Source organism: Eretmochelys imbricata, chromosome 18 (assembly GCF_965152235.1).
Source record: "Eretmochelys imbricata isolate rEreImb1 chromosome 18, rEreImb1.hap1, whole genome shotgun sequence".
In the NCBI taxonomy this organism is placed as follows: domain Eukaryota; kingdom Metazoa; phylum Chordata; order Testudines; family Cheloniidae; genus Eretmochelys; species Eretmochelys imbricata.
Genome location: NC_135589.1, coordinates 21683696 through 21711624, shown reverse-complemented (window position 1 = coordinate 21711624; position 27929 = coordinate 21683696). Strand labels below are relative to the sequence as shown.

At 45.2% G+C, this 27929-nt stretch overlaps 1 protein-coding gene across 4 annotated transcripts in view; it reads left to right on the top strand.

Moving 5' to 3' along the window:
* NPHP4 (nephrocystin 4) overlaps positions 1-25912 on the top strand; it is a 97963-nt gene extending 72051 nt beyond the window's left edge. For 2 of the 4 annotated variants that reach the window (XM_077837184.1, XM_077837182.1), the window contains exons 17-30: positions 451-611; positions 1691-1871; positions 8913-9041; positions 12872-13080; positions 13270-13496; positions 14157-14346; positions 15818-15904; positions 17056-17212; positions 17416-17501; positions 18713-18798; positions 19078-19249; positions 21273-21452; positions 24531-24674; positions 25281-25912. In XM_077837184.1, the coding sequence (XP_077693310.1) occupies positions 451-611; positions 1691-1871; positions 8913-9041; positions 12872-13080; positions 13270-13496; positions 14157-14346; positions 15818-15904; positions 17056-17212; positions 17416-17501; positions 18713-18798; positions 19078-19249; positions 21273-21452; positions 24531-24674; positions 25281-25421 (2150 nt within the window). In that variant the 3' untranslated portion in view covers positions 25422-25912. Of the gene's footprint in view, positions 1-450; positions 612-1690; positions 1872-8912; positions 9042-12871; positions 13081-13269; positions 13497-14156; positions 14347-15817; positions 15905-17055; positions 17213-17415; positions 17502-18712; positions 18799-19077; positions 19250-21272; positions 21453-24530; positions 24675-25280 lie in introns of those variants that run through there. The other 2 variants (XM_077837183.1, XR_013348343.1) reach the window with 2 other exon arrangements.
* The last annotated feature ends 2017 nt before the right edge of the window (positions 25913-27929 follow it).

Genomic DNA, 27929 nt, shown 5'->3' with positions numbered 1-27929 from the left:
CATTAACTTAATTTTTTGTGGGTGGATGTCAATCCCAACGAATTTAAAAGTGACTGATTCAGGGAGTTCATAAATGGTTTGATCCATATGTTTATGAGAATGAAATTACAGCTATCAAGAGGAAAGCTGATCCAGTGGCTAGGGTGCTCGTGTGTGACTTGGCAGATATAGGTTCAATTCCTGCTGTGCCTGCAGACTTCCTCTGTGACCTTGGGCATATCACAGTCACTCTATGCCTTAGTTCCCCATCTATAAAATGGGGATAATGGCCCTGCCCTGCCCTGCCTCACAAAGGGTGTAGTGGGGATAAATACAGTAAAGATTGTGAGGTTCTCAGAGACAGCTGTACTGGTTCTGGGAGCCACAGGGGTCCCTTTGATAACAATGAATCTCCTGAGAAGCCATGGAGGGTTAATTTACTTTGTCAGGAATACACTCTTTTTCCTGCAGGATCTCCAGGGTTGCAGCTAAAGTATATGGTGGATCCTGGTTTCCTGAAGCCAGGAGAACAACGCTGGTTTATACGTTATATAGCTGACCATAACCTACAGATTGATATTTGGGATGGAGATTCTTTGCTCCTCATTGGATCTGCTGCAGTTAACCTGAAGGTATGAAACTTTTCCCATACTAAGTCCATAGCTGCTGATAATGGAGAAAAAGCCCAGAATCTCTACTTACGAAGTATAAGAACTCGGGGGAAGGGACCTTCTTTGGTTGTGTTTGTACAGCACCAAACAGAATGGGGAATTGCTCTAGGCTCTGTTGCTCTACAAGGAGGTATTAAAATAGTAACCCGGCTGCAGCTGGCAGGAATGGCTACTGGGTAGGGTAAGTTCAGGAAGTTTCTTACAAATGTGCATTAATTTCTTCGGTGTTAAAATCTGAATGATTTGTTGGAGTGTGTAAAAAGACCTTTAGAAAAAATGTCGTGCTCTGAGGTTCCTTGTGCCGCTGGAGGGCCTGCGCAGGCATGAGAACAAACAGTCTCCGCTGATTCACAGGAGAAGCTCACTCTGGGCAGGAGCAGCACATGTTACTTTGGCCCGCCAGGGTGCCTCATTCTTGTTCTGGAGAACCAGCACCCGCACTGCAAGGTCAGGCCAGTCCCTGTGCCCCTTGACTCCTCTGCTTCTCCACAGAGGTTGCCAACAAAGAGGGAAAAACAGTGCCAAAAGGCAGGAGGTGGTTTGTGGTGTAGACACTTGTGCCCTGGGAAATGGTCTGAGACTCCCTAATTCCCTGTGAACAGGCCACCAAACAGCCCCGAGGGAGTGAGAATTGCTGTTCGCTGCTACGCTGTCTGGATTCAGCTCAGTGACCTAGCGGTGAAAGGTTTGTATCCTGCTCTGAGTTGCCTAAGGCATCCAGTCCATCAGGTGCCACTTCCCTCCCCTCACTCCTGAATGCAGTTACCAGTGCTAATGGCCTTCTGTCCAAATGGCCAGAATAATCATCTCCATTTCTAGGCAACGATTGTGCTATGGCCAGTGTGTGTGGTGAGGATGGGGGGGTTTCATTATCAGGTTTAATTGTACAGCAATTTACGTCTCCTATGGAAGTTTCTCTGATTCTTGCCTGAATCTCTCAATGGTCTCTCCTGGACAGTGTACCACTCTGGACAATGCCTCCTGACAGTAACAGCTACACACATTTTTTGGCTTCAGGATATGTTCCTCTTGCCCCACAGCACTTGCTTCGCCAGGGTCGGACAGCAGTTCAGGTCCATCATGAGCTGGAGGTGATGACAACCGAATACGAGCAGGACACAACAGTAACGAGTGGGGACGTTCTCAGACACGGCACTGTGAAGCCCATAGGAGTCTACGTTGTTGTGAAAGGCCGACTTCACCTGAGTTTGGCCAACGTTGGTAAGAATCCCTGTTATTTTGGCTGATTCACCATGTTTTCTGATGAAAATTTGTTTCTTTCAGAAAGTAACTCAAGATTTCTCATGTATTCTTCAGCATGCTCATTAGACACTTAACTCTGCTGGTTGTCTTCATCATTGCAGTTCCAGCACCATTCTGGGGCATCGCTGGGAATCTCTTTGGTGGCTGATCTGTTACCTTCCCCCCTCCATCTTCACAGATAGATCACCTCCCAAAACAGAGATGCTTTTACCTGCACCAGGATGCAATAATACTTTGCACGCTGATTTGATACAGTTGAAAAGCGCTATGCAGGTGCTAAGGTAGGAAAGCCATGCTGTCCCCGCTGTACAGCTGGGGCTACTGAGGTGCTGAGTTTTCAGAGGTGTTGAGTGAGAGTCAATAGGACGTACAGGTGACAAGCACCTCTGAAAATCAGATTTGCGCCAGGAGCAGAGCCCAGTGCAGTGGCCAGCTTTCTGCTCCATGCGCCTTTTCCAGCAATACGATTGCTCAGCATGGTTCCAGACATCCAGCAGCTTGTTAGTTAAAGGTCTACTGAAAGGTGATCTCAATGCTAGTCACCATCAGAAGTGTTACCCTACTGGCCTTCAGTGCTGAAGCTAAGCTCTTGAGCTTGTATGAAGCCTGCAAAGCTTAGGAGCCTCACATGCTCAAATAAATTTGTTAGTCTCTAAGGTGCCACAAGTCCTCCTTTTTGCAGATACAGACTAACATGGCTGCTACTCTGAAACCTGTCACACACAAGGGAGGATCCTGACATTGCAACCCGAGGGACAGATTGGGTGTCTAGCTAACCCAGAGTTTCCATTAGCCGACTCTCAGCATTTCTGAGTTGCGTTGTGTTTGTTCACCAGCCATGAAATGGGAGCTGGGGATAATTTGATGGTGGTGCTAGAAGTTTGTCTAATTTCAATGCTTCTGTGAGTGCCTTTTGTAACGCCCTCAATCAGCCATCCCTCTGCACCTGTTTCTGTCCCCGAGGGCAGACTGCTCTCTCCCTTCTTTGGAAGCCTGTGAGAGTCACATCAAGGCTATGCTGCATCAGAACTGCCTCTGCCCACTGCCACCAGTGGGTTCTGCACTAAAGATGGCTGTAACTCTTCACAGTATTCCCAAAATTGTTTCATGCTGGCAAAATGAAAAGCACCCCCATGATGCTATTGGAGCGATGGATCTGGACCTACAGGTTCCTGTGCATCTGAGGGAAGAAAATGCTTTCTTGAGACCCAGCAGAGCTCTGGGCTTGGGCTGTTCAGAGATTTTTCAGTTGCTTGAGAAAAATCAACAGGTTCTAAATGCCCGTCTCCGATTATCCTGTACCCACCCTCCGCCTACAATAAGTAATAACACCAGGCTACAGAAAGAGGAGGAAATGCACAGCTCATTAGTTCTGTTTTGAGTTTTCTGCCTGCTTGTTTACAAATGTACAAGCTAAGGCAGCTTTGAAACAGACAATATGGAAACAGCGACACTCAATTAGGTGCTAGCAAAATAACTCCGAAACATGGGAGAAACAGACAAGATGCACAAAGCTGTACCTATAAGAAAACCAAACTTGTAAGAACACTGTTTCCTAGAATTTATTAGGTACTTTTTATATATATTTAATTCACCATCTTATAAACGTGCAGTGACTCCAGGTTTTAAAATCTTATCTTCAGAAGAAAGATTAGCTCCATTATATGATCTCTTAAATTGTCATTTTCACACTTTGCCTGCAAGAGTGTGATAAGCTCTGAGGAAGGAGAGTCCGAGATTCATAACCCAGAGAACAGTTCAGTGCAAACCCAGCAAAGGCAACTGATTAAGAAAGGACAAATACTAGCAAAACAACAACAAAACACCCACCGTACTATATCAGTACAGCCGTCACTCTGATTTCTCTGGCAAATTGTGTTTGATTTCAAAATAATATTAGTCTGGTTTTTAAAATCCCTCATAATACTGGGGCTCGAAGCGTTGAACAGCAGGCCCGTTCTGTAAACTGGATGGCGTTGAGGGGCAGAGAAATGGGGCTAAATGTAGCCAAATAAGGGCATTTGCATTCCAGTCTTTGCCTGCTACACCCATTTCTGCTCCGTACTACATCGTCCGTTTGAAATCTAATCCGTTTCAGAAAGTGAGTTCAAAGCAATTTCAGATACTGCCCCTACCCCTGGCTCCCATTGCCAATTTTCTCATTTTCCTGTTTTTTTAAAATGCTCTTCCCCCTGGTTGCTGTGTGAAAGACCCACACAAACAATACGGGGAAACTGACCATCCAGGAGCCTCAGCAATACTGACTGAGCAGGAAGTTCTGTCATGTGCACAGTAAACAGACTGGAAAAGAGGTCTTAAATCTCCTTCAGTTTCAGTAATCTTGGCTGTTACTCGTAACGTTTTCCATCAAAGTGATTTTTTTTTTTAAAGTGACCGTAACCCTTTAAGCTGCAGGAAAAGAAGCTTCTGGCTAATCCTCCCCTTGCCATTCACACTGAAGTGCTAGGAGGGATTAGCTGTGAATGGAGTTAAATGGCATCTTTATAGCATGATATTTTTCTGATTTTTGGTGCGGTAGAAATGATCAGCAAGGTAATTTTAAATACCTCTCAGAGACGAGCTCCATAGGGTTGCAGGTTTCCACTGGGAGAACGTGTGAACTCCTGTAAGCCCAGGGGCAGCGTTCTCAGCAGAGCTGGCTGAGGCAGAGTTGCACTGACGCTGTCCGTAACATTGTGAGAGCTTCGGGGCACATGCCCTGGTGGTTAATGTTAATGTTCTCACTGTCCGGGTTAATATTCTCAGCTGCCTAAACAGCTTGAGCTACTTCTGCTAACGGCGCATTTGCAGGAGTTGTACACATGAAAAAAGGGTACACATATAACTGCTAGAATGTCCTTCCATTCAAAAGCTGTATCTAGCTGTTGTATTTTGCATCGTGCCAGTCACCTTAATACCTATATTTTGTAGGCCCTAAGACATCAAAACAGCCAGACTGGGTCAGACCAATGGTCCATTTAGCTGGTATCCTGTCTTCTGACAGTTAATCACACACTGCAACAATACGTCACCCCCTGTGTTTACAGAAGACCCTCCTACAAACTCTAAGGTGGATGGTCTCATCGCAGATGACATCACAGCTCAAATGTTAAGGGTTGTGCAGTTTTAACACTTGGCTCTTTGTTGTGCCAGGATTCTTCCCAGCTTGCTGTGGGGAGGCGTGCCTTGAATCAGCAGCTCTGCCATCTCTTGCAAGCATGCAGGGTGCACTCTTCTCTGCATGTTGGGGGCTCTGGCATGGTCCGGTCTTCACCCCATCGCTTTGGAGCTGCCCCAGCTGGGTGCAATTCCTCTGCTCCCCAGAAAGGGTGTGCCCAGGCTCAGGGGCGTGGGGAGGAGAATGCACTTCGGGCCCACCCCTAGACACTTGTACAGGGCCCGCTGGAATCCAGCCCTAAATATTGAAAAACAATGTCAGGTGCTGCAGCCAAATGTCTCCCAAATTCTCCACAGTTATGGAGCTTTTATCTGAAGGACAGAGTGCATTTGTCGGTTAGGTGAATCCACAGACAACTTTACAACTTCATCCTGTGCAGTCTGGGATAGCCTATATATGGATGTAATTACAACAGCATAGAGAGGTGACAAGACAGTAAACAGATCAGTGTTAGGGCTAGTCTTTCTTCACTTGATATAATAGCTAGTATGTGGAAGGAAGAGACATTGGAATAATAAACTTTGCCAGTGATACAAGCAAATGCCAGGGAGTATTTGGGCTTCTTGTGGGTAATGAAAGCCCCTCACCCTAGATCCAGGGACTCTGGACAGCTATTGTCTCTGTTAAGATATGTATTTTCAGTGGTAGCAATAAAGAAAATATGTCACTTACATACTGCAAAGACCCATAGTAAAAATCCAACACAATGTCTAAACCATTAGTTAATGGGAACAGTTATCCTGTCCCTAATGGGAAAGATCCTAAAAATGTAATCGTGATGAAACTAACAGGGTCCTACAGCAGTCACCCTAAAATCTATAAAATGTAACAGGGACGTGAATCTATTTGTTACTGCTGACTTCTTTTTAAACCATCCTGCAGAATTCTATAGCAGGGATCTAATTTTCTATTAAATGCATAGCCAGGTCCAAAAGACCCAGAGAAAAGTTATCATTTGCTATTAAAATCTATAGAACTTTTCTCTAACAGGCACATTTTCTTGTGGCCATGTTGGCATGGCCACAGTATGTATTTTCTACAGTGGCAACCACTGGGGAGTGCAAATTTCACTCAGAAAACAAGACAATGTTTTAAGTCTCCCAGACTTGACCTTGTCTTACCAAAATGTTTAGTGTTGTTTTTGGCCTATCAGTGCAAGTCTTGTCAGCCAATCAGTTCATCTGATAATTTCCATTCCTCATAACAACATTCACAAATTCCAGATTGCCTTTACTTCATCTGAGAAGCAAGCTGGAGTGATAAAAGGTTTAGCAGGCGGAAACGTTCGTTTTTCAGTGGTGCTTTTGAAACCTGAAAAACTTTGGCAAAGTTCATGAGAGTCTTTAAACCACAATTTGAGGACTTCAATAGCTCAGACATAAGTTAGGGGTTTGTTACAGGAGTGGGTGGGTGAGATTCCATGGCCTGCGTTGTGCAGGAGGTCAGACTAGACGATCATAGTGGTCCTTTCTGACCTTAAAGACTATGATTCTATGAGAGGCTGTTACAAAATCAGAAGAAATATGTCTGTCTACTTCAGTCGTGGGCAAATTGACTTTAAAATGCAGCAGAGTGTGGGTTTGGGGAAGCAAATCTCTTTCTGTAGATACATGATGCCTCAACTCCTTAAATCTGAACTTCATTACACCAGTAGAGAGTGCAGGTTTTGCAGTGGCTGTAGTGAGGTTCTGTGATGGCTCCTGTAGACTAAGAATCAAAGATATTCATCTGTAAAGCGCCTAACAGTACCTCCTTGGATACCCTTCCCTGGGTTAGAAGGAAGATGTTTTGGATAGTCCGTGACGCTGTCCCAGTTTGCAGCCTGATGTGTAAGGAAGTACCCAAGGTGCAGAGAGAGGCTCCAGTTGGTCAGAGCAGCTGCAGAAGCAGCCGGAGCCATTCAGGGGACTTCCTACAGCTCTGTCGGACCTACTGTGCCCTGTGTTGATTGTCTGTTTGCTCCAACCTTCCCCATTCCCCTTCCCCAGTGTTGCTTCCACTCCACACCTGCCTATCCCTCTCTCTTCTCCCCAAGCCTGCCCCACTCACCCCTCTTAAAGTCCCAGCTCCCTTCCCTTTCCTTACCATTCAGCTGATCACCTCCTAACTACTTAACTCAACTGGGGCACCTCCAGACTGTCTGCAGCCATCTCATAGTTCATTCTGCTGTTCTGTTCTCCCCCTCCCCCACCCTGCATCCGTCTGCTTTATTTCGATTGTCAGCGGTTCGAGGCAGGACTGTTGGCTACTCTGTTTTTGTACAGCACCTAACACAGTCGGCCCTACTCTTCGTTGGTCATTAGGCACTACTGTAATCAACATGATTAATAGTAATAAATGAACCAGAGTCCTCTTAAGTGACTGCAGAAATCCACTATTATGTTTCAGGGTCATAAAGCATATGCTGTGTTCTGCTCAGATACCACAGGAAAATGAGTACAAATTCGTTCCGACAAGGGGAAGCCCTGAAGTGTCTGCATTTAAATTATATGGGCTACCTGCTCAGGTCGGGGTGCTAGATCAATATGTGTAATATCCTATCCCATAACTGCCAGGTGCCGGGCTGTAAACACAGCTCTCTCTGGGCTCAGTCACGTGTCTTGGTGCAGATGGAGATTTTATTAACATTGCTCTGGGGGATGTCGATTTATTTGTATGATTATTTGTTCTGGTTCTGTGAAAGGAACCAGCCTGAAGTTTGTCAAGAGTTGACAAAGGGAAAAGAAAAATACCTAGCACGAGAAGGGAAAGTGAACTTTAAACACAGAACTTTGAGAAATGGAATTAGCTAGAACAATTATTTTTTAAAAGTGGTTGCTCTTATTCTCTTGCCAGGGAACTGGTTAGTTTTGGGCTATGGTTGTGATAGAAGTTAAATACATTGGGCCAAATTCTTGATTTCACTGAAATTTTTCCAGTTGATAGCAGCAGGGAATTTTTTTTACTGCATGTTGTGATCTGGTATCCGTGTCCTGCAGTGACATGAAGCAACTGGCAGCAGGTGCCCATGGGAGGAACAATGTGCTGTATTATAATAAATGCCATCTGTTGGTGGACTGTGAAATGAGAGAGTGGTCTCAGTCAGGCTCCATTGGCCCTACTGACACGAACTGGCCCCTGGCTAGCAATACGGATAGAGTGTGGACCATGCAGACAGAACTCTCCTGGCTCCAAGAGGTGGCCCCTCCAGGGCAGGGCTGAAGCACGTTAACCCTGTGTGTGGGTGAACCTTGCAATGCTGCTGTCTATGCTGGAGATAAACAGAAGGCATTGGGATCCAGGGATGTCCATCTGGCACCTTCTTGAGCACTGAACTGTTATTAAAAACAAAGGTCTTCTTGTGGGTGCTCAGTGGCTTAGTGGCCAGGGCACAGGATGAGGAGACCGGGGTTCTATTCCCAACTCTGCCACTGGCATACTGGGTGACCATCAGCAAGTCACTTTAACCTTTCTGTGCCTCAGTTTCCCCATCTGTAGAATGGGGAGAATGATCCTTCCCTTCTTTGTAAAGTGCTTTCAGATCTACTGCTGTTGAGTTCTAGATAAGTGCTAGGTACTGTTGTGAATATTGCAGCCATGGTGAACACTCCCATTGGTTTTAATGGAAGCAAAGTTAGGCCAACGGAGCATTTCAGAAAATGCTACCTTTAGGGTCCAACTTAAGAAGCGCCTCTCTCCTGTCGCGGATGGGGATCATTGTTGGGCCGGGGTCATTCCAACTCCATACTAGTGAGGCAGATCCCCATAGCAAAGGGCTTTTTTTCTGGGCGTGGCTGGGGCCCACCTGCCCCACCTTCACCAGCTCTGTGTTTCTGTTGCAGGTCACCTATGTGAGCAGAGGCTGAAGAAATCAAACTCCTTGCCACCCCCGCGCTCTCGCATTGTCTCTTCGCATGATGGGACCAGCAGCTTCCACGGAGGCAGCCTGTTCTCTCTCAATAGTCCTGGGGGTAGGTCCCACCAGCTCCTAGCTATTGTCTGGCAATAGTTTTTCTCCTGTGCGCTATTAAAAGTACCAAAGGCGACAATTGCTCAAAGACACAAGTGCCGTGTGCACTGGGTCCCTGGACTCGGTGTTTCCTCTTTCTCCCACAATAGCATGTTACAAGCATATGTTCTATCAGCATGAAGTGGTCCATCTGCTGGTGGGTTATTGAGGATTTTGTTCCCCAAACTATCTACCCCTACGGCTGCTGCCTAAATAGTTCCCCTGGGCTGTGAATGTTCAGAACCTGATGTTTGCTCAGCTGGTGCCGACAAACATCCACTGAGAGGCTGAGCTACAATCGGATTCTGCTGAACTCTCTCATCAGCCAATATTAGGGGATGCTTTTCACCCGATTTGTTCCAGTTCCCAGATACAGTTGGGTCCAGGAGGTAAATCCTTAGCTGCTCAGGTACTGCGGCATCATGAGTCCATTCTTTAGCAAAGGGAGAAGCCTCTCCCCTTGCTTGTCTGCTCGAAATGAAGCTGTTGTCAGAAAAACTCTTGTATGGGTCTCACCTGGCTATCTGAAGAGGTGAGAAACTGGGGCCTGTGAATCATTGACTCGAAGTGTTTGCTGAGGTTGGCTCTGTGAAAATCCGGCTCTACTCTGCAGCTCTGAGCCTGCGAAGCTGGGTCCTGTGAGTAGAATTTACGGTCCGGTTAGTCTGCAGCTGCTGAGGGTGAGGGATGGCTGCTGATTTTCAGCCTTGCGGTGATTTAAACTCCCCTACATCAGAGAGAAGCAATAGCCCATGTAGTTAGAGATGGGAGGGCTCAAGTCGAAAATTATATTCCTTTAAGTAATTATTGAAGTTTTGAGGCCTGCTTGCCTTTACGTAGGCCTGGACAAAGAGTCTTGGGCCCAAATTTAACTCCTTCCCATGAAGGGGTGTATGTTGCATTCAGCAAATGGGAACCCCTTATTATGTCCAGGTACAGATGAGCTTAACATGCAGTTCACCCAGCCCTGCCTTTGTGCCTGGCATGTAACGTCTTTCAAACACGTCGGGCCTGCTTGTCGTTTACATTTAGGCCCCTTGACACTGCTCTCGCAGCATCAGTGAGTCTGCGCCATCGTGTAAATGAGAATCAGGCTCTTAGAGAGAGACATTAATCTTCCACATTCTCCTCCTCAGCTCACTAAACACACATCTGTGCTGAGATGCGAGTGCACAAGAGCACAGACACACACAGATACTTTCTCTACCCTGTGCTATCCGTGATGCGTTTGTGCAGCTGGAATTGGGTATATTTCTTGAGTAAGAGTCGTTGAAATATTTTATCAAATTAAGCACCTGTTCCCAAAGGAGCTCCAGATGGTGTGTGAAATGAAAGAGAGCTGCCCATACGCAGAATTTCCAGGGGAGATAGGGGGTAGAGAAATACTATTATGCATTTATATATGCTTTTAATGGACTTTCTGATGAGTGTCAACAGGACAGGTTGTCCCGATGTGCCCTATGTCTAAGCTAATGTGTGAGCTATTTATACAACTGTTGTATTCCCAGCCTGGGCGTTTTCACTGCTGGAAAGATGTGGACAAATTGGAGAAAGTCTAGAGGAGAGCAACAAAACTGACTAAAGGTCTAGAGAGCCTGACCAATGAGCAAAGACTGAAAAAAATGGCTTTATTTAGTCTGGAGAAGGGAAGACCAAGGGGGGACATGATAACAGTATTCAAGTACATGAAATGTTGTTATAAAGTGTGAATAATAAATTGTTCTCCTTAACCACCGAGGACAGGACAAGAAGTAATGGGCTTAAATTTTAGCAACAGAGATGTAGGGAAAAATCTTTTCAACTGTCATGGTAGTTAAGCACCGGAACAAATTCCCTAGGGAGGTTATGGCATCTCTGTCGTTGGAGGTTTTTCAGGACAGGTGAGACAAACACCTACCAGGGATGGTCTAGAGGATACTCAGTCCAGCCTCAGTGCAGGGGACTAGACTAGATGACTTATCCAAGTCCTACATTTCTATGATTCTATGACGAGGTATGTGAAGTACTGAATTAGACATTTTGCACAAAGTGTTAAAAAAGGTAATGCAGGAAGAAGAAGAATCTGAGATTTTAAAGCCAGAAGGGACCATTATGATCTCCTAGTCTGATCTCCTGCAAAGCACAGGAATTCTTGGATCAAGCCCGCATCTGGTGGTTGAGCTAGCTCACATTTTGATGGTATGAATCAGAGGCAGTTGACTGTCTCAGAGAGCGTGTGTGTGTTTTCACCAGAGAACCTCATAAGGTTCAGTTCAGAGAAAAGTCAAAGGTTTAGATTTTGATCCAAATTCGCTGACCTGGAAATCCCTCAAAAACGTGCTCCCGCACAAGATTTCCACTCCTCCCCAGTGGGTCAGAAATCCGGTCTGAATCCTCTCTCCCACAGCACACCTGCTTCTAATTCAGCAGGAGTTCGGAAGCACAGAGATATGGGAAATGTAAATGCCTGGCTGGGTGTCACAGTCCCAGGTGGAGTGCTCTATGTGCTGAGCTGTGTGCGCTGGCCTCATGTGGCAGAGTGAATTGGATGAATGCACCCTCCATGGAATGGTTTTGATATCAGAACATTCAGCTTTTAAATTGCAGAAGTTCCCCTACTGAGACAGGCTTTTCCAGCCAGGCATCCTCCTTTCTCATTAATTTTTTAACATGGCCCATAAGGTTAAACATTGTGGACACTTGCTGAAATATGACTATTGCTAAAATACGAGCATTTTGGCTCAAGATGTCTAACCCAATTTGCCGTGTCTGGGAAACAGTTAAATAGATTTAAAATTAAATTCAGGTGGGTAATTTGCAAATAACCCTTGTTTACCAATTTTTTAAGAAAATGTAATGCACCAAGACTCAAACAGCCTCTGTGTGGAGTTACACGTCATGTAGAGAGTTTAATCCCATGCATCAAGTGCTTGGTAGTGGATTGTATTTCACATATTAAATATTTGGCTGGCACTTCAATTGGGAGCTGCTCCAGCGGCAATTTTGTGGAGAAATGAGAGAGAGAGAGAGGAGTGGAAGAACATTTTAATAAAAATGTAGATGTGTGCATAGTGTACAGCAGGAAACAGGCCGGTTTTGAACTCAGGGAGAGGAACAGAATTCCCTTCTGGAACGTTTGGTGGCTTGAGATTGTTTAGGTTCATCTGGATATTCTGGTGATTGTCAGAGTCCCGTAAATCCCACATGCTTGTTTATTCTGCATTTAATCCAGGCCTCGTAGTTACGTTGTCACTACTGAGAGGAACTTTTGTTGGGATCCCCAGGCCAGAGAGAATTAATATAGCGCAATGTGTCACTCAGATCTGGCACAATGGCTGCACATATAGGAGAGATGTGACTTGTCGGCTGTCTGTGGAAAGCTTCAGAAATTGTGTAATGTAAAAAACTGCCTGACAGCCCTGGGTGTGTTGCTTTCATTGCCGATTTTGGTGCCAAACCCTGGGAGAGGGACCTTGGTATCAATTCCACCTACTACCCAGGCTTCTACTGGGACTACTCAGCTTTTACTGGCCCCTTAGGCCAGACTGAGGCTTGGTCAAGGAAAGGGCAGTCTGGACCGCAAAGCGGCTGTTCCTCAGCTCCCCTTCCTGGTGGTTGCCTCTTCATTTGCTTGCCGATCTAGGCGGCTTCAAACACCTGCATGCTTGAGGCAACTCAAGTCAGCATATCCCTCTGTTTGCCCAGGTCATCCATCCGTCTCCCTGTCTCAGCGGTCTACTGCACTGCTCCCCGTGGGGTCCACCCCCGACTCGCTCAGCCCCAGACTCTGACGCTTGTTTCCTTTGCACCCAGCTAAGAACGTGTCCCAAGCCCAGAAGCTGGTGGATGTGGACAGCGAGCTGGCTGCCATGCTGTTCAGCCGCCTGCAGGAAGTGAGCGCGGCCTTCCAGCACGCCAGCCGCGAGGCCAGCGCCAGCCGCAGGCGGAAGCTGGAGAGGATGATGATAGTGCGACAGCTCGAAGCCCAGGAGGATGTCAGTGGGAGGAGAGCAAGCCTCATGGTGAGGAGCACAGAGCGCTGTCGAAACGATCTTGGGACCAGAGAGCAATCGGGAGCCAGGCCTGACAAAACACCTTGTAGCATCTTTCATGTCAGGGTTTGGCGGCGGATTCCTTCGGATGAATCCTCAGACACACAGGGGAGGGGCCCACATCAGTCTGTTAGTCATAGTGCGTCTCTTCTTCGATAGGGCCGGCGTGAGGAGCGCATCCAGCACTCCAGGGACCTGCAGATTATTGATGCCTACCGGGAGCGCATCAAGGCCGAGAGCATCTCCAGCATGCTGAGTCAGGCCATCACCACCAACTACACGCTCTATGCCACGCTGGGCACCGCAGAGTTCTTTGAGTTTGCCCTGAGAAACCCATACAACGTCCAGCACACAGTGACGATTGAGATCGACCACCCTGAGCTGAGGTAGGAGCCAAACGCCTTCTCCCCTCCAAAATTCTGCACGTTACACTTGGAAAGCCAGCCCAGAGCAAAGAGGCACTTATGGAAACGTGAGACAAGAGGTGTCTTTGGGATCGAGCTTGTTGCTTTTCAGGCTTTATTGGGAAAGGCGGGGGGGGTTAGTCTATAGTGAGGACTCCATCATATACCAATGATCTGCTCCCCCCATTCAGAGATTTCACTTTTCTTTTGTTTTCTTCCCACGTCCTGTATCACTATCCAAAGGGATGGGAGAACGCAAGCTACCGAGAAGCTAAGCACAAAGGAGTTGCCACACTAGGTCAAATCTACCCTAGTTATCCTGCCGCTAGCTGTGACCAATGCAACCACCATCAGTAATTCACGTGCCTCACTGTGCAGGGTTCGGGGAGGGGCGGGTGTACTGGGGGCGAGGAGAGGAGAGGTCTTTGTTTCCCAAACCAAAGGTGTGGTTGATTTTGGACTTTTCTTTCCATTTAATATGTGCCTGCACATTCCAGCAACTGTCTTTTTTCCAACCCCCCCACACAAACCTGCACACTGAGGTTTAGGTATAACTCACAGCCTCATTTTGGGATCGGGGGAACCCCAGCGCCTGGGATGTTTTGTCCCCAAAGTAGCTCTGCCTTTGATTTTTTTCCACAGTGTTATTGTGGACAGTAGGGAGTGGAGACACTTCAAAGAGCTGACCCAAACAATGACTACTCCAGTAGAAGAGGACATGTTCCATCTTCAGGACAACCTCATGCCTCAGGTCTACCTGCGCCCCAAAGAGACCATTCACATTCCATTTAAATACCAGACCTTCTCTATAGACCACGCTGTCATGATGCAGGTACACATATCACCCTATCACTTCTGCTATATTATGACATAGGACAAATAAAACAATGAGGAAAGGGTCCATTTGCCTACCATCATTATCTAGAATTAAACATGATGCTAACTGTATAAACTTCTATGCCCATTTTATAACCAATGCTATTTCTATCAGGTGATGGGTAGTATGCCACATCATTTAACATCAGCTGTTCTTTATATTGCTTTCTATAGCATTTCTTTTCTTCTGTTCCTGCTGTCTGGTATCACACCAATAAATTTACAGAAATATGACTTAGCTCATAAGGGAGGGCCTAAAAATATCAGGTCTTTGTTGCCAAGGAGCAATGGCTGAATGTCTTTGGGAGACGTCAGAAATGTCAGGAAGAGGCTCTTCTGTAATCTTCTCTCTTCTGGCCCCAGCAGAACCAGGAAACAAAAAGCACACAAAACTGGAAAAAATAAGAAGGGACTCAGCCTTTGAGGCCAAAGTGGCTTGTCCACCTGTTGTGGTTGAATAATAATAGCAAACAAACTCACAGTGTTTGTGAGGCTCACATGAGGATTAAAACAGAGAGGCCTTACATTTTAAAGACAGGGCTCTAGCTTCAGGGGGAACAATCCCCTCTACCTTTGCAACTGGCTCACGTCCGCCTGTGCTTCTCAGTTCTTGATGTGTTAAGATTTAGGGCCAAATTCATTGGTGTAACTCCATCAGTGGGATGAATGCGACCCTTAGTCTGCTCTTTAGAAGCATAAAACTGGCTTTTAAAATGAGATTGTATCCAAATTGTTCCCTTTTATTCCCTTTTTAGCTCAATTCCATGGAATAAATGAATAGGGGAGGCAAAGCTGCTGGGTGCTTGTAGAATTCAGAGTGGTTAGGCCGAGGTACAAGCCAGCTATGTAACCCTAGAGTGCTCCTCTAACTCTCAGCAGTGGGACAGAAGAGAAGGTTCAGAGGACAACAGGCTCTTGATGCTGTCTGCAATGCATTGCACTATTTTACTGATGTTCACAGATTTTAGCAAAGCCACCAATGACAAGAACATGCAGAAATATAGAAAAGCAACTCTCACTTCCTCAACAACACTGCAAAGAGGCCAATAGCAACAAGAAATTTGCAATTCATGGTGTTTTAAAGTTAGTACCTGAATTCCCAGGTGCAAGGGAGAGCTCTTCTAGAGCAGAGCACTTTGTGTTTTACAGGACAACGTTATCTGCGTAGGGGATCTCTGCTCTGAAACCCTGCTCTCCTAACATGCAGGGAGCTGTCATTGATTGGTGTATGCAAAGAGCAGCTGATCATAAGGAGAGGGACAGCTGGAGGCTCTGGGAGGAGAATTTTACCCTTACTAGTTTTCACTGTGATACGGTTTCTTAAACATTATAGATTTAGATCAAAACAGTGGTGAAAATTCCAAAGAATGCATTCGTGACATGACGTGCACTGCTGCTTTGCATGATTACTACTACTTAAATTTTAGCAGGGCCCTGCTGAGCTGAGGTTCAATAAAGGCACAGAAGCTGCACCACCCTGGAAGTCCAGTGCCATGCTGACAAAACGCATCAAGGTAACAGAGGCAAAAAGAAGTGCTGTCGTTTAGGTGAATTGCAAATGATCAAAACCCTATGACAAAGATTAAGCCTACACATATATAATTCCTTTTAACTGCCCATTTATGGCAGGCCATAAGGTTTTTAATGATCAGGAAATAAACTTTTCTGAATTTCATTGGATGTCTATTGTAGTGTATAGAAATAGGGTAGTATCCCTTTAAATGCGTTGTGAGCTGTCTGCTGATGTTCACCGTGTTCTCTGTTGTAAATGCCACCACAAACCAGTACGGAAGGGTATAGATAACTAAGCTTTATGTGTTTGTATGTATTTAGTGAGCATGGCTATTTAGAACCCAGTCATGTCTGTGTGGCTTCTCATACAGGTTTTGTTATGAAAAGAGAAGAATACAATGACTTTACAGCCATGGTCAGCATTGTTTTTGAAAGGATTTTGTTTGCAAACATATCTATTGACCTCTCTGTCACCATCCTGTGCTTGGTTTTTAATTCCTCTATCAAATATTGCTTTAAAGCTACTCCCCTGAAAATGCATGGTTTCAATGCCCTGGAGATTCCATTCACAGTTCTAGATTTTACCATCACATATTTATTTAAATTGAGTTCTCTTTATAGCATCCTAGGTCCCCTGCTATTTGGTGGTAACTACTTCAGAGCTGTAAACAGATTGAGAATTGATTTTGTTCCCACTATCAGTCAGAATGAAAGCCAGAGGTGCTATTTTTTCTTGCTGTAGCACAGGGGTCGGCAACCGCTGGCATGCGGCTCGTCAGGGTAATCTGCTGGCGGGCCGCGAAAGATTTTGTTTACATTGACTGTCGGCAGGCACGGCCCCCCGCAGCTCCCAGTGGCCGCGGTTCGCCCTTCCCAGCCAATGGAAACTGCGGGAAGTCATGTGGGCCTCGGGGACATGCTGGCCACAGCTTCCCGCAGCTCCCATTGGCTGGGAAGGGCGAACCGTGGCCACTGGGAGCTGCGGGCGGCCGTGTCTGCGGATGGTCAACGTACACAAAATGTCTCGCCGCCCACCAACAGATTACCCTGATGGGCTGCATGCGGAAGGTTGCCGACCCCTGCTGTAGTATTTGTTGATGGTCTCTTTACTTTCTCTCTCAACGAATTCATTATTATTTTTTGTTTTGCACAGATCTCCTTTAAGGCAAGTGGTGACAAACCCATTGCAATTCTCAGTGTTAATGTGGAGCCTCAGCCCCACGTGGTGGATCAGACATTCCGATTCTATCATCCGGAGCTCACCTTCCTGAAGAAGTCCATACGGTTACCTCCATGGTACACCTTGCCAGGTAACTGTCTGCATTCAGCTGAGAACTGGCATGCAAATATTGTGTCTGCTTGTGTTTCCATGTTTTGTTTTGCAGGGCTGTAGGTTTTAAAGAGATACATACTTAGAGATTTGCCAGCTTTCAGGCCTTCCTGATAATGAGGGCAGGAGATGGGCCTATGCCTAACAGCAGGGAGAATGGTCATCTTATGCTTTTTTCCCCAGGTGCCCCAGCAGGAATGCCAGGTGGGGAACCGGAGATGTACGTCCGCTGCAGTGACCCCAACATCATTTGCGAAACAAAAAAAATGGTACTACTTACACAAATCAAGCGGCAATCCAATGGAGTCTATCCTCTATGTTCACCATCTCTTTTCTATCGACCGCTTTATCTAAAGCAAAGATACCATGCACCAATGGTTCATTGATCTGTAATGATAGAATATTGGGTGTTACTAGGTTGTGACTGCCTCTCTCCCCTGTTAAAAAGGAACAGAACTTCTCTAGCCTGCTTCCATCATATTTGTGGGTTTAATACCACAATATAAACCATAATTTGTTATGCTGCATTGCATTGTTCATGTGAAGAAAGGCCAGATTTGAAATGCTGGTGGAAACTGCCACTTATGGAAACACCAGCTCTCCAGCTAGGTGCCACAGATAAATTCTTCGGAAATCAGAGGTTCCAATAAGGAAAGAAGTAAAAATGTGTCCTTATTGAATAGACCGCAAAACCTCAACTGGGTTGCGTTGCTGCTCTTTGTGCCATATTCCAAGACAGCATCCAAGTACTCAAGACTCAGTTACTACAGGGAGGAGAGCCGCTCGATCAATCGATAAATAAATAAATAGATCGATCTAACTTCTGATCCCTTTCCTTTCAGGCGATGCTATTTCTCCATCATACAAGTGTTGCTTGATCTCCTGCATCTCCCTCTGATGGCCTGATCCAATAACTGAGACGCTTTTGGGGCTGATCCAAAGCCCACGGAGGTTAATGACAGGCTCTCACGGACTGTCAATGGGCTTTTGATCAGGCCACCAGAGGGAGATGCACAGAAAAGCAGCTCATGATATGCTCTGTGTTGTAATTTTTAGCTTTGATTCCAAGTTTCCTGGATTTTATTTTCAGCCGGTTGGGATTTAAATGAAAAACAAACTCACACATAAATGCGGACGGTAATGAAGGTGCTTGTTAATTGCCATTGCAGAAATCTGCTAGCATGGTAATTGGATTATGGCTTGTTAGAAAACTTGAGGGAAATTCTGCAAAATCTAATTACTGAAACAGACCCGGAATGTGAGAGCCGTTTGTATCCTCTTTTGTAATTAAAAATGTTTGAAGAAGCCAAGCTGTATAATAATATAATAGGGTAGTTTAGCTGGGTTCTGGAGCCCTCTGCTTGTGGAAGTGGAGTGGAGGGGGGTTAAAATAAAGGGAAAAGGAACCCCTGGGGTCCTCATTAGCTGGTTTGATCTCTTGGTTAACTATTCTAACGACACTTTCTGATTTTGTACTCAGGGTCCTGGGGAGCCACAGGATGTGTTCTTAAAAGTAGCTGGAGGACCAAGCCCACAGATCAAAAAATTCTTTGTTGCTATTTACACGTAAGTAAGAGAATCCAAAAGTAGAAGAGAGAGAATTCTCCAGAAATCTTGTCAGAGCAGATAAGGAAATGCACATGGAACATTCCTAGTACACTGGTTCCAGCGCGTGACTTATTTTTCTGACAAGCAAAAATCTGGAAGAAGATCTGTATGATTCTCTTGAAATACGCCTGTTTGCAAAACCTGGACTAGGGTGGAAGATGTTAAGAAGGTTCTGAAGATTCAGTGTCACCTTTCCCTTTAGTACAGTCATAACAAGCTCCTCTCTCTCTGCTCCAGGGATGCCTGGCTTGCTGCACCCATTCAGATCTGGCAATTTTACCTTCACTCGCTGCAACGTGTGGATGTTAGCTGCATAACTGGCCAGCTGACCCGCCTTTCCTTGGTTCTCAGGGGCACCCAAACGATCAGGAAAGTGAGAGCTTATACCTCCCACACACAGGAGCTGAAGGTAGGCTCTGCCATTGGACTCAGAAGTGTTTGCTGCCAATTCCTCTCTTCCTTCCCCACCACAAAGAGAAACTTTTCATTTGGAAGAGACTGGAGTTAGGAGTGAGTTGAAAATTAGTGAAATCCTTCACAATTATAATTATGAATGGACTTATGTTGACAGTCCCAGTGAAAATAATCCTCCAATATGAAACCAGTCCCATTAGGAATTATGAACAATTTACTGCCATAAAGTCTTCATTATAATTATCTTTTGATTAAAGTCATCATGTGTAGGATCATTGGTACAAAACCCCAGAAGGCAAATTATCTGAATTAATGAGACTATCTGAAGACTAATAATTTCTTTAGAATTCATTTAGTCGTAATTATAAATGTGAATAATAAAAGACACACAAACCATTCCATGAATTAGGAAATAAAGAAATCAGTGTTTAAATGTTGTCCTCACTGAGGCAGAACATGGAGATGAATTCCCTTGACGGCGTCCAGAGCGAGCTCCGTCACCACAATGGGCTGCTTTCATTGCAGTGACCTGAATTATGGTTGGGAGTTGTACATCTTGAATTCTGTGTTAACTTCCCGTGACGTAGGGGCTGGGCTCTAGTTGGCCGGCGTGGTAATGAGAACTGTAATACATTGCAGGGAAGCATGTGTGAGAAGGCAGCCCCTGCCTGACGCACCTTCCTGCGGCAGGCCATGGCCTGGTCTGCCTCAATTTCCCCTTTCAGAGTCCTCCAAAACAATCCAAACAGTCTTTGTTACTGTGAATATAGGTCTTGTTTGGTTCATTTATTACAAAAGTTCCACGTACACAAACCATTACAATAGTTCCACAGTCATAGTCTAGATTTCCCCCAACAGATAAGGCTCTGGGGTCTCTCTCAGGAGAGTAAACCCCCCCCCCTTTGCTGTGTAATGTCACATGGGTCTTTTATCTGATTCATAAATCTGTTTGGCACCTAAAATGAAAGTGTCTGTTACTCTGATATTTCAAAGTATCTTTTCCACCTCAAGTAGGAGGTTCTAGCTATACAAATAACCTGCCCTTTCCTTCTAGCTAATCAGACGGTATTCTGGTAGTCGATATGTCGATAGGGCTGTCAGACAAGAATTTTGAGGTGAAACACAAAATGCCAGAACTGTCTTTGCCGAGTGTGTGTAAAAAGAAAAATGATGACTGTAACATTAACGTACATAACTCAACAAAACCAAATACATTCAGAGACCATCTGTTCTGCAGGTGGCATCTAATGCTTCCAGTATATCTTAAATGTATTGCATTCTGTTGGTAGCATTTTTTTGAGCCTGCATCAGGCATCCACAGGGCAGTAGCAGGGTTAACATTTCTAGCTGAGATGAGCTCTCTAGATGTTGCTAACTCCATTTTGTTATTGAAATTCATTTTGCTAAGCAAAGTTCCTCTGCAGACAGGCTCTGAATGTGCAACTCAGACAGATTTTACAATGAAGTTAGAGCCTAGTTTATTAATGCAGCCAGCTTTAATTTCCTTCTCAGAAACACACATTTCTTGACATTTGATCAGTGTCTAATTTATATTCCAGACTGGAGTCTAGAAGGTACAGTAGATTAACTTCCCTTCTGACTTGATCAAAGGACACCATGTTGGTGCCTCTAAAAAGATTTTTCATGGCACATGTAAAAGTTTGGGTTAATTTCTCCTCCACTGTCTCTCATGCTGAGACTATCCCAATAACGTGTTATATTAACAGTGCCAATAACTTTGACCATCACTGATACCATCTTTCATTTTCATCTAGACAATTCTGATTTTCTTGCATTTTTAATATAAAACATTTTGAGCTGGAATGTACCAGATTGAGACCTCATTTCCAGGACCGGAGAGATACATCATTTGGGGATTCTAATTAAACCTTTTCATTGTCTTTCCTGAGAGGCAGAGAGGCCTCATCTGCACGTGTAGAGTTTGTGTTCCAATGGCTTGGTTGCTGCCCTAAATTGTGAGCATTTTTGCCGGTTTCCATTTTGCTCATTTTCTACAGGTGGATCCCAAAGGTGTGTTTATTCTCCCTCCGAACGGGGTCCAGGACCTGCATATCGGTGTGAGGCCTCAGAAAGCTGGCAGCAGATTTGTTTACCTCAATCTGGTGGATGTGGAGTACCACCAGCTTGTTTCGTCCTGGCTGGTGTGTGTCTCCTGCCGACAGCCTGTCATTTCTAAGGTACCTGGGTGCACTCTTATAACAACCTTCCAGGCAGGTCACTCTGTCTGTGTGTCACTCGAAAGCCTAGAATATCTCCTGAGTCAGTGTGAAGTGATGGAAACAGCTACAAGCATGGCTGAGAGCTCTTTGTGTTTAGAATGTCACCAGGTTCAGTCATCACTGGGATTCGTGGTCTGTTACCATCAAATTTTTAAGTTCTCAGCCACATTGACTCTACAAATTACACTTGTGCGACCGCATGGGTTGTTAGCTGCTAGTTAAATCTTATTTGCCAAAGATGGAACTGCCCTGAGTGCAAAGTGAGCTGACTAGTTTTACTGGAAGGGTCGCTACCGTCTGTAGCTATCTCTATGTCACCCATTACCATAGCCTTTAGCCACCACTTCTGGTCAGAAATCAGTCCCTCACATTGAGTGTGAGAAACTTCCAAGTCATTCATCGTACAGGAAAGGGCGAGACTAGAGTCCTGTGTTGTTACAACTCCAGAATGTGTGTAGAACATTTTGATTTTTTTATTATTCTTTGGACAGCGTTTTGCTTTCTTTGCAGTCTCTTCAAACTTGAAAGACTCTTCCCTTCACCAGGAATATATTATAGGATCATAAAACTGATTTCTAAACATTTGGGACAGATAGTGACAAAACCACTTTGTTCTTTGAGTTAATCACCTTAAAGTAGTAATATTTTTAACAGCAACTAGCCCCAAAGTAATTGCCTTCACATGCTAAATGCAATCAAATTGCCATCGGAATTATAATAACAACTCAATATTACTATATCTGGACAGCTGCTTTAGATATGGCCCTGGGAATAACCAGAGGAAGCACTTGTGGTTTTTCCCTTTGTATATAAATACTGCTGCTTCTCCCGATTTTGTGTACATAGGCCCCAGGTCAGGAAAGCACCGAAGCACAAATCCATGCCCATTCAGGAAAGCACGTGCTGAACTGCCCCTGAAGTTGGCGGGACTTTATGCACACGTTTAAGTGCTTTCCAGAATCAGGGCTACAGTGGCATGCGTGTCTGTGGTAACAGTTGTGGGCAGCTCTTGTATTCAGAATATATCGTAGAGGATTTTGAGGGAACCTGGTGTACGGGATGGGTTACATCGTGCTGAGCACTGTGACCTGGATCTAGGATGCACTTAAGCACGTGCTTAACTTTCAGCCTGTGAACAATCCCACTGAAAACCATCAGAAAATCAGGTTCGGCCCCTGTGTCGAAGGCAGCTCCACCCATAGAGCCCCCGTTCCCGAAGTCCGTCACAGCAGGGGTATTTCCTAGTAGCGCTGACTCCAGTCTGCTCTGGGATTTCGGGCCAAAGCAGGAAACTGGATTTCCCATTTAACCATTGTTCATTATTAAACATTTCCCTGAAATACTCTACACTGGGGGAAGTTAAGCGCAACATTACAGCACTGCTACATTTTCCCTCGTAACGCCAGAACCACTCCCGTATGCCGTGTGATGGGAATTAGCACCATGGCGGTCCTGATGGAAATAAATTAGCTAGCTGGCGAAGGAGCCTGGCTATGATCCCAGCTGAGTCCCTTTGTCATTGAGGCGAATAACCCCATATATACAAAAGACTCACTGCAGAATTCAGCCCTTTCTCCACTTTGCCCTGATGGTAGAAATTTAAGCATAATCCATGCTTCCTGGGGGCTGAGAGGAAAGCCAGGTGAGGTGAGGGAACTAATGTTTTCACAGTGAGTGAAAGTTTCCCCTGTGCAAGGCCTATGCAGCACTTTAGCCTTCAATAAAGGGTTTCAAGTGGGATTTAAGGGGGCCCTCTCTGGCCCACCCATGGGGAATAGCCTAACAAAGGATCCACTGAGGAAGAAAAATTCCTCTAATGAATAGACACGAGACATTGTAACCAGAACTGACACCATCGCCGTGGGATGTGTGGTCGGGAGAGAGGGGGCTGACTGTGGTAGCCTGGAGACACCCCTTAAAGTTTCTGGTCAAAACATTTTGAAAGGGATTTTCAAAACCACTGAGCCTTGTCCTAACGAGAGTTCGACCATTGGCTTCGGCGGGAGCAGATTCAGGCCAGCCTTGAGTACTTTGGACCCACCTGCCCCTTGTTCCTATGAAATGGTCCTAGGAGATTTGAATCCACAGTTAGCCTTAGAACGATAGATAATTGGGACTGGAATGATAGATAGAGACGTCTTCTGTTCTTGCTGCCGAGCATAGGGACTAGAAGATCCAGAAGGAGCCATTCAGTCCCCGCTGTTATTCCTTCCATAAATGGCCTAAACAGAATCTGCGATTGGGTCATAATCACTTCGCTTCCATGTTCTAATAACTCATTGCTGGGTTCTTATATAGTAGTTTTCACTCTCTGCAAATTTACTGAACATTTTGGTAGTGACTCCAGAATAAAGGGAAATCAAAAACCAGTCGGAGAACACTTCAATCTCTTTGGTCACTCGATTACAGACCTAAAAGTGGCAATTCTTCAACAAAAAAACTTCAAAAACAGACTCCAACGAGAGACTGCTGAATATGGAATTAATTTGCAAACTGGATACAATTAACTTAGGCTTGAATAAAGACTGGGAGTGGATGGGTCATTACACAAAGTAAAACTATTTCCCCATGTTTATTCCTCCCCTCTTGCCCCCCCCCACCCCAGCTGTTTCTCAGACGTTCTTGTCAACTGCTGGAAATGGCCCACCTTGATTATCACTACAAAAGGTTTTTCCCCCACCCCGCTCTCCTGCTGGTAATAGCTCACCTTACCTGATCACTCTCGTTACAGTGTGTATGGTAACACCCGTTGTTTCATGTTCTCTATGTATATAAATCTCCCCACTGTATTTTCCATTGAATGCATCCGATGAAGTGAGCTGTAGCTCACGAAAGCTTATGCTCAGATAAATTTGTTAGTCTCTAAGGTGCCACAAGTCCTCCTTTTCTTTTTGTGAATACAGACTAACACGGTTGCTACTCTGCTTTCTGTGGGTGTTTACTATACCGTGTGGGAAACCATTGTGCTTTTACTCCAGACTTGGCCTGTGTCAGTACTGAAATGACAACACTGTGATTTCTTATATGTAACCACAGGCATTTGAAATAACGCTCCCTGCCGGCGGAGGGAAAGGCTCCAACAAGCGGATCACATACACGAACCCGTATCCCTCCAGGAGGATGTACTTCCTGCATACCAACCGAGCTGACCTACTGCAGTTCAAGGAGGATTCCTTTGAGGTAGCAAACCAAACAGAGTGGCGGGAGAAGCTCAGATACCCTTGCAGTAGGCCTGCCTATCTTTCTGGTTTTCAATCCTCAAAGGTTTTCCAAAGCTAACGATTTTCTCCAATGCTCAATGGCTGACTTTCAGAGACTCTGTTCCTGTTGACTCTAGCCGGAGTTCTGGGAGGTGAACACGTTTGAAAATCACTCCCAGAATGTTTTTCTGCATGTCGTGGTCTGTTGTGGTCCATCATTTGCTTCTTACCCTGAATCCTAGAATGCATGTTCCACTCACAGCAAAACTCCACCATTTGCTCAGGGAGACTGGAAACAGATTAGTAAGCTTCATGCGTTTTGAAAACTTTAGACTTCTTTTGTGCTCTGTAAGCGTTTGCTAGGGAAGGGTGGTGCTGTGTGAACTCAGTGGGTTGGGATGTCTGACACGGGGACCAGGTAGAAATCACGTTATGTGTTACTGTCGGGCACGTCTCCCGTGCCTGCTTTGTCAGCTGACAGAGCCCTCCTGCAGCTTGGTGCCAAATGCACACATATGCTAGTGCAAGGCATGCTGGTGTAAGGAGAACGGAGATGTTTAGTGCTGACATCTCACTCTTTTTGCAGATTGGAGGAGGGGAGACGTACACTATTGGCTTGCGGTTTGCACCAAGCCAGAGCACCGGGCAGGAGGAGATTCTGATTTATATCAATGACCATGAAGACAAGAATGAAGAAACTTTCTGTGTGAAGGTTGCCTATCAATAAAGAGGAGGCTTTGCCAGCGGGTCAGTAGAATGACGTGTTCCTGGAGCATCTGTCGAAGCTTTTATCTTACTCCACCTACCAAGCGACATAGTCCTGTTGTTACCAGCTTTAGAGACTTTTCCCTCCATAGATTTTCTGGTTCTGAATTTCCTTGACAATGTTTGTTTGCAGACAGAAAACCGAGTGAGCTGCTCTGTGAACCTAGCCCACATGCTGGCAGGATGTGTTTCCTTCCTGTTTGCAGTTTGCCTCTATTTAATCAAGCCATGGACAAGTCACTATGATTTATTGTCTGACTGAATTCTTGGCACATCAACATGACCGCCAATGATGTAACATAGCCATATTTGTTCTACTTAAAATGGTAAATGAATCCCTATGTATTTATACCATATGCCACAGTCCAGACGATTGTCACTATTTCTGTTATCCTTTGCTGAGCCGTGGGCTTGTTTGGATTTTTATTTTTTAAATTCTTTTTTAACAGATTTTAAAAAGCTGCATTTCCAGAATGTGTTTGTTTTAAGTATTTTGTTTTTTGAACTGTATTTTGTACACAAAGACGACAATTTTATGGTACTTTACTCATTCTAGTTCATCTAAATTGTTGCACAGAGCTCAAAGAGTGCAGCACAGAGTTTTCTGTTACAAGGCTTTTGTTTGCCAGTAGCTCCCCATTGCACGCTGGACCAAGCAGCTGGGTTGTCCTTCCTCTCGCTAATCCCTTTAAGTGACAGATCAGAAGATCTCCACAATCCACCCCATCACCTGCATTTCTATGAACTGTCCCGGAGGCTAGAAGGGCTCAGCAGGTTCTGTGTGTGATTTCAAATCACTCAGTCAGCTCAGAATTCGTGCATTATTTGAATTGACAGAAGATAATCTCTTCTAAAGGTGAGTACTAGAGATGTCAAAATTGTCTGACGCTGGAATTTCATTTAATCTATGAGCACACAGCATCCAAATCTAGTATTGGTTTCAGGGTAGGGGACCCTTGCAGATCTCAGGCAAAGGTGGGAACTGGAAAGCATGAAATCAGGCGATACAGTACATGTAGGAATAAAGAAATGAATTATGGCCACAGGTCAAGGGGTAGAATTGGGCTAACTCTGCTTAGTATTAAAAATCAAGTCAGAGGGAGTTAACTGAGAGGGTTGAAAATGGACAAGATCACCCCTAGGGCACTGTCTCAGCCACAGGTGAGGGAGTGGTAGACAAGTGGGTGATGAATTTGCAGTGGCCTATGTGAAACAAGTGGGTAATCTTAGTCCATTTCCCAGTGCACAGATAACAGCCTCACAGGTAGACCCCTTGCTGGCAATCTCAGCAGGGAGGCCATGAGGAGGAACTGCCCTTTCACCTGCTGAGATTGTCCCATCAGAACACTCAGGCATGTGATGGGGCAGTGTCTGGGGAGATTGTGAAGACCATGCGCACCTCTGTATTATAGGCTGCCACTCTTCAGTATTATATTGCCTTTTGCCTCTGGAGTCTATGCCAACAATTCATGCTCCCTCATCCCCATTGTCAACGTAGCATCAGGCAAGGTGCCACACCTTGCCTAAAGCCATATCTCCCTGCCACATACCATACCTAATTAGCACAAACAACGTTAATAGAGCATACACTAAGTGGATTAGGAACTGGCTAACTGATAGACTTCAAAAAGTAGACTAACCTAGGCCCATTCAATTAAAATGTATTTTAATACAGCCACGTGCAAAGTTACACAACTAGAACAAGGAATACAGGCCACACCTACAGATTGGCAACCGTATCCTGGAAAGCAGTTACTCCGAAAGGGATTTAGGGATCATTGCAGACACACAACTGAACACGAGCTGTGGCACAAGGGCTAACGTGATCCTTGACTGTATGAACAGGAGGATAGCGAGCAGGAAGGCGATACAGCAGTATTGAGACTGGAATGCCAAGCCCCGTTCTGGTGTCCACACTGTAAAAAAGTTGTTGAAAAATTAGAGTGGGTGCAGAGAAGAGCTACAAAAATGATTTGAGGGCTGGAGAAAATCCTTACAGTTAGAAAGTTAAAGAGCTCGATCTGTTTAACATCTAAAATGAAGATGGAGAGGTGATGTGATAGAGTATTAGTGCCCTTTTGGAACAAGTACCAAGAGAAGTGGTAAATAACCAGGCACATCTTTTGATGTCTCCAAATAAAGACTGGATGCCTTTCTGGAAGATCTGCTTTAGTCAAACACAAATTACTGGGTTCAATACAGGGGTAACTGGGCAAAATTTAATCCCGTGATATTCAGGATACCAAACTAGATGATTTAATGGGGCTCTTCTGGCATTAAACTCTGAATCTATGGGAAAACCTGCTGTTGCAGGTCTCTTCACTGTTCTTCACATTATCAGCCGTCTTTAGTTGGAAACCAGACAAAATACCCTCTTAACTTTCCAGGAGGGCAGCCCCGGCTGGTATTGTGTTCAAAGCTGCACAGATATGATCATCTATTCGTATTGTCAATGGAAATTAATTGGGAA